The sequence below is a fragment of the Lathamus discolor genome, chromosome 4 (assembly GCF_037157495.1).
Source record: "Lathamus discolor isolate bLatDis1 chromosome 4, bLatDis1.hap1, whole genome shotgun sequence".
NCBI lineage: Eukaryota > Metazoa > Chordata > Aves > Psittaciformes > Psittacidae > Lathamus > Lathamus discolor.
In genome coordinates, this window is record NC_088887.1 from 114,351,983 (window position 1) to 114,367,552 (window position 15,570).

Sequence of the window (15,570 nt, forward strand, 5' to 3'; positions counted from 1 at the left end):
CCTTCGGTAAATATGCTTGTCTCTAATATGTTCCACAAGGTCAACAAACTCAAGTACTACAAAGTTATTGGGATGTTGCCTATGCTAAAAAAAAAAAAAATCCACCCCCAGAATTACACCCTCAAGGTGGTGTCAAGATTCTCTCTTCTGCTTGGTTTGTATGAGGCAGTACGAGACCTGAGCCACTAGAATTCAAGTTAGATCTATTTGGTATTTGGTAATTCCATTCAGAAACCTGGTTAGGAATGAGAATTCGATCCAAAACAGGTAGAATATTAAACCTAAAAACAACTTGCTGGAACATCAAAGCTAACCTCAAGTAATTAAGGAGATGACCTGCAAGATATCCAATGATTCAGACTGTAAAAGGCTCTAGCATTTAATTTATAATTCCAAAACAGCCGGGCAGATTCAAAAAAACACTGCACACTACAAACAATAGAGATAGTGGCTTGAAATCATGACTAGCCTAACAGCTCCTTTCTAAGGCTCTTGATTAGGCTCCAAATGGCTCCAAGAGTCTCCTAACTTGGAGACTGCAGCGTCTACAGACTGATTTGTGAAGATTTGCCTTGAAATACTTCAGTCAGGCATAAAGCTCTTATAAATCCTTTTTGTTTCTTTTCTTCATCATTTTAACAGAGCATTGCATACACAGTTTGTACCATAAAAAAAAAAAAAAAAGGAATTTAACATCTCTTTAATGCCAGTTAACCTCTTGAATCATTGGGGGGGGGGGGGGGAAGAGAAACTTACTTATTTTTTCTCTTATTTATGTAGTCTTACACATAAATTTCCCAAGACAGATCTATTTGCTGCTTTGAATGACAGGATGCTTGCCTTCTGACAGGCTCTCCAAGAGGGTAGAGCAGCTGCTAGCTCAGAAGCTCTGTGCATGTGGATGCCCAGTACAAGTAATAAAGACAACTGGGCATCACTGCTCAACTCAAACGACAGCTTTATGAACACAACAGTGGACTCTAACAAACAACTACTATTAAAGGTTTACCTTTCTTTTATTTTGCTGATGTGTTTTTTGGGGGGCAGGAGGGTTGGTTTGGGTTTTTTAGGGGTCATCTTGTTTGTTTGTTTGTTTTGTTTGTTGTGTTTGTTTGGGGTTTTTTTAAGTTCTTTCTCCCCAGTACATTTTAGTTGATTTCTCAAACAAAAGTTCAACTCGAAACTAACTGCTGTGTACAACATGATTGCCTGGTATGAGTTAACAGTTCTGTAGATGGCTGGTTGCTAGATATTTTAATAATCCTGTGAACAACTTGAGATGTGAGTTGGCAAAGATCACATGAGCCACAACTGCTAGCCGCAAGAGAAGCAGTCAGCTCCCACAACCAAAGGTACCACATTTCAGAACTTCTGATCTATTTCTTGTGGCTCAATTAATAATGATTTCATAGATCATAATGCTCTTATTGCATTCCGAAATCGAGCATCTGGTGGAACCTGGAACATCTGTCATAATACAGTTCTCTCCAGGGAAAAAAAAAATCCAAACCCAGTAGTGACAGAGTGAAATACACATGCCTTTCAGGGCTTTTTCCTAAATAGAGCACACTAATAAGAAACAGATACTAAAGTAAAATGCCAGAATATCAGAATGTATTTGTTCGTCTCGGTTTCTTTGAATTCTGAAGAGCGTGGTCTTATACTGCTGATATGAAAACTCACTGATCTATAATTAGCCATAATACAAGAGAGACAAAACTTGTTAAAGAATGAAGAAAGGATTCCATTCAGTTAAGTAATGTTTATTGCTTTCATCTCTATCAGCCACAATCCAGATAATGCAAAAGAAAAGAGGATAAATCCAGGGAGATTGCTGGAATCAGGTGACAGAAGCTGGATAATACTAGCAAAGGAGGAGCTGGGCAGACCTTGTCCTTGCAAAATTTATGTCGGCACTGAAGAAAAAGACAGTTGTTCATTAAAAAATGTTTTTGCACCTACCCCATCTATGTAACATTTTGTTACCATTAAGGTTCGAAATATGTAAAAATCATGCATTTATTTTAAACAAAACTCTAAGGATGTCAAATGACTGACCTCCTTTACATTCATTCATTATCAATGGAAAGTATTTAATCTTTGTGCAAAGCATTAACTGCAAAGGGGGGGTGACAGTAACTGTGCACAAGGTCGTATGTCCAGTAAAGTCAATGGCAGTGTTGTCATGTCTTGCCTATCTCAGACTGAGGAAAGCACAGTTGTTAGTAAGATGGGGGAAGCAACTCAATGCTCTCTCAGAGAACGGGTAAGATACATCAAACCTTCAATGCTATGCCTTTTTAGGCACTCATCTTAATTTTGCTTTGAAGATGCCACTTTCTGCATAACTTTTCAACTGCACAAAGAAATTACAGCTTGGCTGAATCACATGCAATTGGAGCTGATATCCATGCTGAAAGATCAATTAGCAAGGCCCCATCAAATATTATGGCCCTTGCATTGGCTGCAGATCACATGCTGTCACATGCATTTCAAAACAGAGGAAGAGACAATATTGGCAGTTGTTACTAGTTGCTTATTTTTTAATGAGAGCAGCTAGTACAGCTGGGGAACACTGCTCCCCAAACCCAATTTGCTGGCAGATACCCATAAATCTGAAAAAGCTTTTGAAGCATGAATACTTTCATTTTCACAGTTTAGAAAAAGAAATGAAGCTGTGGATTATTTGAGGAACAAGACAGTCTGTTTTTAAAGAAAGCAAGGGGAATAGCTTACAAACCATGCAAAAAATGTCTTACTCTAAACTGGGCATGCTGTATCTGAAAGTGGCTATGTAAATGAATCTGGGTAACTTGCAACCACATGGAAAGATTAGCTAAAATACATTATACAGCCACAAAAAGACATACAGATTTTTCATCAAAGAACACCACTTCTATGAAAAAAATAAATATTTGTAAAAGAAAAAAATTAAAAAATTAAAGGAATTAAAAGAAAACAAAAAAATACATCACTAGATCAAAATAAATATCAAGAACATTAGCATAATTCTGCTTGAGTGTGTCACGGAACTTAACGGAAATGACTTCTTGTATTTTGTGTAATGGGTATGTTGGAGTGAGTTGTATAAAGAGAGCATCTAAAAAGGCACAGGTTACAGGACATGCAAATAGAACTGAATGCTGTTAGTAGAGCTCACATTGACAAGAAAGGCAAAAATAATTATGTTGTACTTAGCTACTGAACAACACCTTCAACTCTAGTACTGCTCCAAAAAATGTTCATAGAGCTGTCAGTTCCAAATACTTATTATTGGTATGCAAAAATAAATAAATAAAATCCCCCCCAACCCATTTATATTTCAATTTTGAAAAAAGTTTAAACTTTTTTTCTTTTAACAGAAATAATCACATGACAGAAGAAGCCTTATTCAGAGTGAATTTCCAAAGCTAAGGTGGATTAGGGTAGATTTCCATTGCTAAGCTTAAAAGAGAAATGTATTTTAAAATCTTCAGAATATAGTTCCTGAATGAAGATCCTTTGTATACAATGGTTCTGTACAAAACTTAACAAGTCAGAGTATCACTGCACAGACAACAGGATTCATCTATATAAAGCTGTCTTTGATGATAAGCAAACATTTAGCTTGCTGGAGCATGTTAATGATATGGATAAATTCTAGGTCACTGCTCTAAGGAGATAAAAAATTGAGCCTTACCATATAGAAGCGCACAGTATCATTTAAGCTGTTAGACTTGAATTTGATTCCTGTCAGTTTACCTTTTACTCTTACAAGCTTCTTTGATGTACATGACAATCCATCAGGCAATGTGTGCTTTAGAAGCTAGAAATCCCTTCTTTGAAGCTCCAAGTGAAATAAATCAGCTGTCAAGGCTCAGGAACTCTGTTTTTTTCCTAAGTAGATTTAAATGCCTGCTTAATGTTCAAACCATAAAATGTCTTTTCTTTGCTACATTTAGGTAGCAAGTAAAATGAAAGTTGTCTTTGTCCCCAGTCACCTCATTTTAAATGCAAACCCTGCATCTTTAAAGAAAGTTATTGACCAAATGCAAGACATTTCACCGAGATAGCACAGATTTAGTTTAAATGCATAAAATATGTACAAGCTAACTTTAACAGCCAAAAAATAAAATGCAGAATGCCAAAGAGTGCACACAACCCATCAATTTTTTCTCTTTCCAAGCTTAATACACCTGAAGAATGTATGGAGTTTTATGTCTGAGCAGCAGCAGCAGCTCAGATTGGTTTCATTCCCTTACTTCTGCACACCAGTAAATGTCCCCTCCCACCCCTCTGCCAAAGTTTAATGGAAGACAGTGACTAAATTCCAGCCACCTTTGATCACAGTCTCCTGACTATCATAGCGTTGTGGGGTGAGAACAGGGCATACCATGCCAGTGAAAGCTAGCAGCTCAGACTTTTGGTCTATGATTTATAACTCAGGAAATGGTACATATTGAAGGGAGAAGAGACTTGAAAATAGGTTATAGTAAGAGATATGCTTGGAAGAACCTAAATAAGAGCTTCCTCTCTGCCTTACACAGATCTTTTTAAATAATACTAACAAGTCCTTTGTTCCCTCTTGTACTTCCAAATTACTTATTTTTTAGGAACTACTACTCTTCAAGAACTGTCTTCCTTCCGCTCAGATGTTTTGGGAGAGGCATGGGGGCCATGTGGTATGTAAGACTCGTGACACTGAATTTAGCCATTCCGAAGACAGATTATAATCCAAGTTTCTCACCAACAGGGGCTACAGCACTCCAGCTGCTGTGCTACTGCCCTGATGCATCACTGCAACTACAGCAACGCTTTGCAGGAAAGGGAGGCTGAATTTCTGAATCCTGGAAATCTTTCCAGGAATAGTCTGCTGAGGGAAGAATATTTTGATGATATTAGAGACTTACACTCAAGACAAGCTGAGCAGTTCTGCTAATGCAGAAGTTATGGGTGTGCACAGAGGCAGAACATTAAGCAGCTAGTAAATTTTTGTGCCAAAAGTTCAGGCAACTATATACTTAGGAATGCACAAGTTGTAAAGAATATACTAATGTGTTTTAGCCCCTTAAATACTTCCTGTGTCTTACTAGGGACTTCAGTGGTTTTGGCAGATCTATGTTATTTCATAGGAAACGTGTACCTTTTCGTATCTCACTGAAAACTGGCTGCAAATGAAACACGAGCAAAATTTAGAAGATTCACAGTTGAATCAGTTGATGGACTACTGCTGAATACTTTTCTCTACCAAGCTATGGCATAAAGATACATTTTTTTACATGTATTTTTAAAGTCTTTAATGACTTCTACTTACTCAAGTTTTTCTATTTTTGTTACAAGCTACATTAAAAAAAACAAAACCAAATCAAAACCTGTGAACTGTCCCGCTATATTTGTGATAAGCAATACATAAGAAACAATACATTACTGCAACCAGAGCACAGAAAGTACTTACCAATATTAATTTCATCATCAGTTTCAGCATCTCCAATACACTCAAACTGGAAATCTTGTAAAGACTGTGAAAATTTTTGCACTGCCATGGATAAATCTAGAATTCAAGAACAAGGGGGAGGGGAAAGAACATCAGAATTACTGCACTACAACTTCACTAGAACAAGGCTTCAAGCATTTCTGCAAGAATAATTTTTTTCTCTTTACAGAGTTTCCTTCCTAGTACATTTTTGGATAGTAACTTCATTCAAAAATTCTCATTACCATTTCAAAAGCAAAGTACCAGAGATATTCCAGAAACCTGTGAAACACACTGATACTCTATTTCAAACATTAATAAAGGTAATATGGTAACAACTGAAGAACTGTTATAATTCTTGAAAAAGATGAAATTAGCATAAGAAATAAATACCTAGTGGTAAATTGCATATGTAAGTAGACATGTTTAAAATAGGGCAAGATTAGTTTGCAGATTAAAATAAAGCTCATGACAGTTCATTTCATGAACAATATCAAAATAATACATTCTAACTAATCTAATACTCTAGAACACTATACAGTGTTACCTAAAAGCTGTGCAAAAAGAAATTAAAGTGAGAAAAAATAAACACAAGTGCTTGGCAATCAGCCATGTTATCCATGGATTATGAGCACTATTCTCACTTGAATTACACAGAGTGGACTTCTGGATCAAAGAAATGTCAAAGCAACCCGAACTTTATAGCATAAAATTTCATTAGAATGGTACACATTCCAACAAAAATAGTAAGTAACATCACTAATACAGAATATCAGGGGAACCACATGAAACTATTATTTTCTTTTTTTGGGCATACTATTGGCAAATGCAGAGATGAATGTGATAATGAATGAACTCAGTCTATACTTAAACCCATTACCAGCCCAGATAAGCCCAGGAAAACAGCAACAATTCTCTGTGTCATAGAAGATGTATCTATAGTATCTATTCTGAAGCTGCAAAAATTGGCAATTAGGATTCTGATATCTGCTAAATCTAATCAAAGGTCACAGTAAAGATAAATTAGGAACAAAAGCCAAGTCATAAATTCTGTTTTAAAGGCATTATGCATCTGTCTCCTTTCTTGGGAACACTCAAAAAACGTCTGGACATGGTCCAGAGCAACCAGCTCTGGGTGGCCCTGCTTGAGCAGGGGAGTTGAACCAGATGATGTTCAGAGGTCCCTCCCCACCTCAGATATGCTGCAAAGTCTATGATTTCCTTAACCTTCTCTTACTGTAAAGACATAAACACTCATTTGCTCAATAGTGGACACAAAATTAGAAGGCTCATGTTTTTCCTGTCAGGAAGAAAACCCAGCATATAAACAAACAAATTGGCCTAATGCTCTAAATCAAGACACACACATACAAAGTGTGATTTAAACTTGAGCAATCTCAAACAGTAAGAACCACCCACTATCCTAAATGAAATATGGGTTGAAAATCTTTCAAAGATCTCCAAGATGTAAGATCTTAGTAAGATGACTAATTTCGTTATTTTTCAATTAAAGGTAACCACAATCAAGTGACAGAATCTCTACCAGGATTTTGTCCTACCACTGTATTTACTCAGTGCCTGCTACTTCCGTATTTTTACATGCAGCTGCAGAGTACATCAGTCAGACAAGAGAACCAGACAAGAGAACCAACAAGAGAAAAACAGACCTGAACAGATTTTCTTTTGTATTAGTAATGAATTCCATGTGTTTATCTGATAAATAACTAGGTTATAAAGAATCAGGTAAACAAAATCTATCTTTTTGATTAAAAGCATGTAAAACAGGAAAGAATGCTCCCCAGAATTACTGCATCCTTACTGAACATTTCCTACTGTGCTGTAAATGAAGACTATATTATTGAATGCGTTACTAAATTAGATGCTAAACACAAAGTGTATCCTACTCTTTGGGTAGATGAAAACAAAATAGATCTTCAGAAGATGAACCACTCCATTTTATGCAAATACAGCAGCATCTTTGGTATCTAAGTAACTGATTGCTCTACAGCTGTTAGAAAGACAAACTTTAATTTGTTCACAGCAGGATGCTTTCAGTTTAAAGGAAAGAAACACAGTTTTACTGTTGGCTCTTCCATCAAGTTACTACACTGGGTACTAAACCCTTCTATGAAACCGCTGCATACCAACTCATGTCAAAAATAATATGGCCTTAAGGTGATCAAATGAAAAATATTTTATATTGCAAGTACACTGAAATGTAAAAATTCTCTCTCACTAAAAGAAATACAGATTTATTTCCTCTGGACAATCCAATAGCTGCCCACAATGACCAGCATCTCTGTGAACATGAAAGGAAATGAGGAAGCGTGGACTCTCCCCTATCACTTAACATGTGCAGGGTTCAGTGGAACAAATGTCAAGGGAAAGGAAAACAAATGATAAAAATATCCAAGGTGGAGTCTCCATTTTATATCCTGGATTAGTCATACACAGATGCTCTTTCACTGTGTCAGCAAATCAGACAGTGTTAATGCTTTTATGTTTTGAACCTGAAGGAGGCACATTTAAACTAAGAAATAGTGGGTTTAAAAAATGTAAGAATTACAGAGCTTGTAGCTTGATAAAAATTTCCCAAATTACAACATTTGGAGACTTCTGCCTCTAATATTCTAATAGCTTGAAAGTACTAGAAGACACTGTATTATATACCATATTCAGTTATTCTCTGATAGTAAGGTTAAGGTATTCAGCGTAGCAAGGAATAAAATGGAGTTCCATGGTCAGATGCTTCCTGTGACACCAATTTACAGGTTCTGTACAAAGTTAATTTTACCTGAAAAATATAAAAAATATTCTACAGAAAATTCCAGCTTACTTGGACAGCTTTCTAGAGGCTGTACAGAAGTTACTCTGTAAGAATTCAAAGCTCAACATCGCAGTTGAACCACCAACACTGGACCAAGCAGTGCCATTAGTTATATTCATCAATTTCTTTCTTAGAAGCATCATCACTTTACTTGATTAGAAAATTCATCTAGTCCCAAAAAGGACCAGTTGTGCAATAAGCAGGCATTCTTTAAGAGGTAAGAAGATTCAAAACTGAATTAAATCAGATTTAGGAGCAACCGCCTCTTCAATTAAGAGGAGGCAAGCGGTATCACTAGGATCTTACCTTGTCTGGACAAAAAGGAAAAATGGTAAGAGCAGACAGATGGAGCATAGACCTTGTCCAGCTTTACAAGATGTCATTTATCACTGTATGTCCCAGAATCTTAACGTCGCTGAGAGCCCTCAATACGTCCTGCTCCTTCCAGATGTAGGAAGGTAAATTACCACACCAAACAAATCAACTTTTTATCATATGCAAGACATGTGGCATTACAACAGCCACTCTTAATTCAGCTTATAGCATATACATTTTCATAGTCATGTCCTCTTTTCATGGAGTACACAAACTAGGATATTCCACTTAGTTAAGAGCAGAAATCCTCTTTCAAGACTAGTCAACTGACCTTCTAAGTTACTATAAAAACTTGATCAGCTTTATTGACTGACAGTATAAGTCTACCATCCAGGAAAGGACGGCTATTAAAAAATCTCAGTAATACCATAAATGCTGTTACCTCTGCTCTTCTGCAGGCACTCAAATAGAGGAATCTGTCTGGGTACCAACAAAAGAGTTAAAAGGCACCCCATTATTCCTCAGGTGCCAGAGGGATGAATTTCTAACCAACACTTCTGTCAGCATTTATTTTCTAACAGTGTTCACCTGCACCTTTTGTTCCTCGTTTTCCCCCAGCTCCAAAGGAGGGTTCAGTTCAGTTTTGCAGTGAGGCATCCAGTCAAAAGAAGCCATCTACACACTACTCACAGTCAGTGTAAGGAGATAACTGGGACATAATTGCCTGTTTTAGTTAAGAGCTGACAAGTCAACTGGCCAGCAAGATTTTTTTCTGTGGAGCTCCGACAGAGGAAGTACTAAAAGAAGCATACTACAGTGTGACCGGAAACAATAAAAGGATAATTGCAGCTTAACCACAAGAAAGTACTATAACAGCAGTATTAAATACGGATATATGTAATACCAACCATTAGCATTATAATTCTAATGCAAAAACAATGAAAATGGTCATCCATTCAGGAAAGTCACAGAGGAATCAGGAAGCATGTTACTCCATTGTACCTCTTCCTGAAGTTCCACATTTTTATCCATCCTCTTAACACATATTTAGCCAATAAAATATGGAGGAAAACGCTATCCTAGAAGTCAGTCTTGTTTAAGAATCACTTTGTTTTAAACTGCTAAAAGGGAGGATTTGATCTTAACTGTAATGTATTTTAGGCTTCAGATACATATTGTATATAGGATGACAAAAACATGATGCAGTCCCTCTGCGTTACTAGTATTGTTCTAGAACAACTTTATTGTCCTAGATTTGTTAAACAGATCATAAAACAAATTCTTATATGGAGCCTTGAGGAGGAGGAGGAGAGAACAATACATTGCAATAAGGCGATGAAACGATAGGTGCTATTACCTGAAAGACTAAACAACAAGTATGTTAGTTTTGGCACAGCCCTTCACAATAAGGATCGGGCTCTACAGATAAGGAAATTTGACAAGATTTCTACAAGTTAGCAAGCACAAGGAACTTTTTTTGGTCAGTGTAGGAAGGCTGCTGTTTGTTTGTTATTGCCAGTCTGATGGCTAGATTAATAGAAGAAAGCCCAAGCTTTTGGTATGAGTCAAACAAGCTCCAAAAGCAGAAACTTTATGTACTTGTAAAAGCCAATATCTTTACCCTAATAATAGCCTGCAAGAAACTGTTCTCAGCAAATACATCAAAGCTAAAGTCTTTCCACTTGTTTAGTTACAAAGATGACTTAATTAGCAAATGAAGTTCCAATAACCAACACTTTTCCTTACTGTTGTCAATCATCCTGGAAAAGCTTAGTATTATTCACTGGGTTAATAAAGAAAAACAGCATTTGAAACCTAGTGAGAAGACTAAATGTGTCCAAACGAACTCCTGAGCGCTAGCTGGCATGCAGTAAATGTGACTTAAAACAACAAACGCTCTGGCTAAAATAGGAACAGCAGCGTATCTGGTGATCTGACACAGAGCTAGTTATTACCGTACGGCTTCAAAGACAGCAGAAGCAAAGGGGCGATGGCTGAGCTGGCAGGATATTAGAGGCAATTCTTCGGTCAGCTGAATTTCAGGACAGTTGAAGACTGGAAAGGAGACTATGTACAGTCTCCTTTGGTGTTTTCAAACCTTCAGGCAGTTTGATTCCACTACCAGGTATGACTAGATGCATTGTAGTGCCATGAGCTATCTCATTTAGGCATGCACAGACATACAGGTTTATTAAAACCCAAACTACTCAACAAAACAGAGCATTAAGGAGCTGTAATATGTCAATAAAACACAGCAGAAAATGCACAATATTGCCAGAGTACTTGACAAAACATCATGTTAAACTGTAAAGAACCAGTTATCTAGTTCACTGACTTTTACTCCTCAGCACCTGAAAATGAGTTACTGTTGTGGTTTTCAGTAATTGCTTTACAAGTAAATTTATTTTCTTGATTTATTTCTTACGCAACTCTCATAAACATTTTTTTTAGTTACCTAAACACTTGAAAAAGTAGACTTGTAACGGAGATGTTATTACTGTGAAACAGCAGCTACAAGCATGATTTGCAGAATTCTTACTGCACCAAATGACAGAGGCAAGGAAACACTCAAAAATTCATACAAGTGAAAAGGGGCTTTCAGTATTTCAGACACAAATCTGTAAAATGATATTTAGCCAGAAAAATACTTGAGATACATGTCTCCTTAAATACACACTTCACAACACACTTCTTTACTGTGAAGATGAACTGCGAACTGCATTGGTTTTGTTATTTTATATAAGAACGAGCTTCACAGAGGCAAAGCTGTATCAATAGCCAGAAATAAGCTGGAGGAACAGAACATCCAACTGAGAAGCACTGAACTTCAACAGCTTCTGTGTTTGCTACAGTCAATTTGATTGTAACTAGAACATGTCACAGTGGGACATCTTTTTCCACATCATAGACTGTAAACACAGCAGCTGCCAGTACAGTTATAGTTTGGCAGTATGAATGATTAAACAGTTAAAAGAAGTGATCATCCCAGATTGTGTATATCACTACGTTACAGATTTGTGTCTTAAGTACTTTCTCATTAAAAATCTCAGCTCCACAGCTGTATTAATTCAGAAAACAGCACCAATCCCCATTTTCTTCACAATTTTTCGCCTCTTTTTACTCTTCATCACTCACTACCCCTTTAAAATGAAAAGTAAATGAAAAGCAATGGCTATAGGTAACTGTCACATACAGAAAATCTTCCAATTCCATAATGTATATAATGGCAAGCCAGCACAAACAAGGGGACCTGTAAAGGACTTGCACATTAGCCCAAAACAGCAATGCTGAGCATGGAGATGCTGGCACATACCGCAGCACTGCAGTTAATTCCCTCAACTGTACATGAAAAGAATTCTGGGGTTTGCTGCCAGAACAGGTAACCCCAACTTAATAAAACATCACCACCATAACACATGCCTGTATCACCTGTAGTTAGAAACCAATTTAAAATTCATGTTAACATGCCTTTTAAACACACACACAAAAATCTGCATAGTTAGATGATACTGCTTCTGGCACCTTCAGTTTCAAATGGCTTTCAATACTAGAGTCTTTCCTATCACACCTGATTCACAGCCTATACCACCACATGCAATAATGACCATGGCACTTATGCTTTTGGAGGTCTATTGGATAAAATTATTCACATACATTATTATTCTTGACTTCTCAGCTGTATTCATTTGTGGGCTTTTTTTTCTATGACAATCAGAAAAGTTAAAGTTCTTCTGAGGAGAAAAAAAACAATTCTCCTCTTCATCGCTTTTTTTCCAAATTTCTGCAGAAGAATTTCATTTGGCAAAACACACAACAAGCCGGCACAGAGGAGAAGCTGTCTGCAGGGGCAGATGGAGCTAATGCTGGCCACTTGCCATAATGCCTTCTAAAGAAGCCACAAGAAAAGGCCACAAGGGAATACAGAGTCCGGTGCCAAAGATTTTGCAGCACAAGGGTCACTGCTCTGTATTGACACAGTCTTTCACTGTTACTATCAATGAACTCTTTATCCCTTTTATTTGCTAGCTTCATTGGTGTATATTCTTTGCCAACTTGCTATTCATGGAACAATAATAAGCAGCTAAAATAAACAACCCTCTACTGCAGCAATTCCACGTTACTTTTCCACCTTAGACTCAATGTTTTGCTCTTAATTTCAGGGAAGCTAATTTCTTTCTCAATCTCCAGGGAAAGGACATCAGCAGAATATATCAACATGTGGCCCATGCATTGCTGCATTCCTCTGGGGTTAAATAAGGCACTATAGCAGTTTGAAATTTTTCAGTGTCATTTTCTAACTCATTAATATTTCCATGAGAAAACTGCACAATTTACTTTCTCATTCTAGTAAGGACTGAGAAATCCCCTTGATCAAATGCAACAAAATCCCCACTTCCTTAACACTATGATGCAAAAGCTACTGAAAAGTCCCTACCTTCTACAAACTGCGTGGCTATTCATACCAACATTTTTAAGTCTCAACTTCCTTAACGTTAGAAAGCTGTACAGTACTTCGGATATTCTTAGTCTTTCTCTATGGTTAAGCATCAAGTTCAATACATTCTTGAAGACACCCCAGGAAAAGAACACTGATGTTTGATGTGAAGGGAATGGTTTTAGGCCACATCAGGATGCTCACTTGATAAAATCAAACTCAAACTTTCCCAAAATGTAAATGTTGAACCACATAATGTTACGCAGTCAAAAGACAACATCGATTATATCCCATCCCTCCTTTCACTATTCCCCTTCTCTCTCCAACTCACTTTGTCTGCAGATGAGGAAACCCAACCTTCTTCACACAATTAGAACAGAAAGAAGTGAATTTTAGTTTAGTATGTAAATCTGTAAAATCTATACAACATTAACTCATTTTAACTTGGCATAATTATAACTACACAAAAGAATGAAAACGCAACTAGCACGTATACCCTATAGCCATCAATGTACAGGATATCACATGGTAAGTACTGCACATCTGCTTATCTAAAGTTATGGCACATCTATAACTTCATAGTTCTGCCATATTAAGTGGTGTCATTGTATTTTACTTCAGTACTCCCACATTCTTCTGTTATTCCTCACAACCTTGTTGCTACAAAAATCCTTCCTCAATATTTTAGTTTATAGGACTGTTCAACAACAGTGCTGCATTTGATTAGAAAGCAAACTGACTGTGTAGGGTATTACTAGGGTCTAAACCTTTCAATCATCAAGCCGTAATCACAGAATTAATGCCACAATAAAACCTTTCCAAATGACTTGGTTTACAAATTACATGGTTAAAAACCGAATAGAAAATTTTTCCTTTGCTACCAACTGCAATTTAAAAATTGTTTTCCACAAACATGGCTACAAGTTGCAGAAAGCATTAGGTTTCAGTTCACTTTTGAAATTATGAAGATTGGCTGTAGGGTATAACTTAGTACTATTTCTAGCATATTATTACATTTTTTAAGTTACATTCAGTCAAAATATTTCTGTACAATGATATGCTTATTTTCATTCAGTAAGCTTTTTGGCAAAGATTCACAGCAAGGACTCCAGTATTCCAAATACTGGAATATTCCAGTATTTCTTCTCAGTTAGAAGAGAATAAACCTCTGGAAATAAGCACACTTCACTCCTTATCTACCTCCTTGATTAAATACTTATCTGACATTCAAATTGCTTACTTCATCCAAGGGCTGTATACCATTCTTTTCCTAAACCTGCTGCCTTTCAGTACACTTCGCTACACTTTACAGGGAGCTGCAGCTTGCTGGTCCCCAGCTTTCTACGCAAGCTAAAAGAGTCCAGGGTCATGGTGGCACACAAGATGTTGTAGCTGAGCCACATGAATCTTTTGTTCAGGTAAGTCTTCATCATACACTAATTCCCACGCTACAGAAGGGTATTAACAGTAATACTGGCAAGAGCCTTGTGCAACATCTCAAGTCAGTGTAATTCAAGGCTGTGCTAAAATCTCAGATGTTAAGTGTGCAACCTCTTTCAGATGTCTGTATTACTAACGCAGATAGCACACCAAGGTATCCAATTCCAGGGCACAAAGCCATGTGGAACTGTTTGAAACAGGGAGGACAGCCTTTATGAATGCAGTGTTTGATGTTGGCCAAATACAATTAATTTCAGGTTTGTTTCAACAGTCACTGAATGAGACACAACTTAAAGCAGCAGTCTTTGTGTAAGATTAGACAGAAATCCTAAAGCACTGGAAAAACACAGAATGCCAACATTTTGCCCTGCACTTTTTTCTCCTCCCCACCCACCCCCCTTTCTCTCTTTTTTGTTAGTTTTTCCATATCTTCTGTATCATTTTACCTTACCTTCTCCACAGTTTTTGACCATTCCACTACCCGCCCTACGTTCTTAAACTTTCTTCCCTGCAAATTTGCTTTGACCCTCAACATCCTTTCTCTTGCTCCTTCTGGGGATTTTAAACACTCTTTCACTATCTTCCACATTCCTCCCCCACCCCACTGATGTTTATTTCCCAGAACTGTGTCAGCCTTTTCCAGGGAGCTGGGTCCACAGCCCTGTCTTCCCAAGTCTATTTCATTGAAGCAGGGTTTATCAGGCTTGCTGTGTCATTTCTCACTCCTCCTGGCATATCCCAGAGACAGCAATCAGTGAGCAGGCAGAGAAGCACCACAAAAAAAGGACAGAGAAACTAAGAGCAGATGTTGCCAGAGGTTGAAAAAGCAGAGTGACTTCCTGTCTGGCAACCAAGGAGCTGCCAGAAAAAAAACATGGGAATTCCCAGATTTCTAGTGCAACGTAAGGTATTTGTGCATCAGTCTTTTAGTAGTACTTGAAAATACAGGGATTTTTCAGTTCGCTCTTAATCTTACAATGCATGCAGAGAAACTGTAAAAATGCATGTGGCTATTTACAGGCAGTGAAACACAATGCAATACATGATAATATAGTTTCACAATATAATCAAAGCCTGTTGCAATGTGTTCATAAGGAGCCA

At 37.2% G+C, this 15,570-nt stretch overlaps 1 protein-coding gene across 1 annotated transcript in view; it reads right to left on the reverse strand.

The window, feature by feature from the left end:
* The window catches only part of ARHGAP42 (Rho GTPase activating protein 42), a 158,315-nt gene that overhangs the window by 115,796 nt on the left and 26,949 nt on the right, over positions 1-15,570 (reverse strand). Inside the window, exon 2 of the mRNA XM_065678712.1 lies at positions 5,435-5,530. Within this exon, the coding sequence (XP_065534784.1) occupies positions 5,435-5,530 (96 nt within the window). The remainder of the gene's footprint in view (positions 1-5,434; positions 5,531-15,570) is intronic.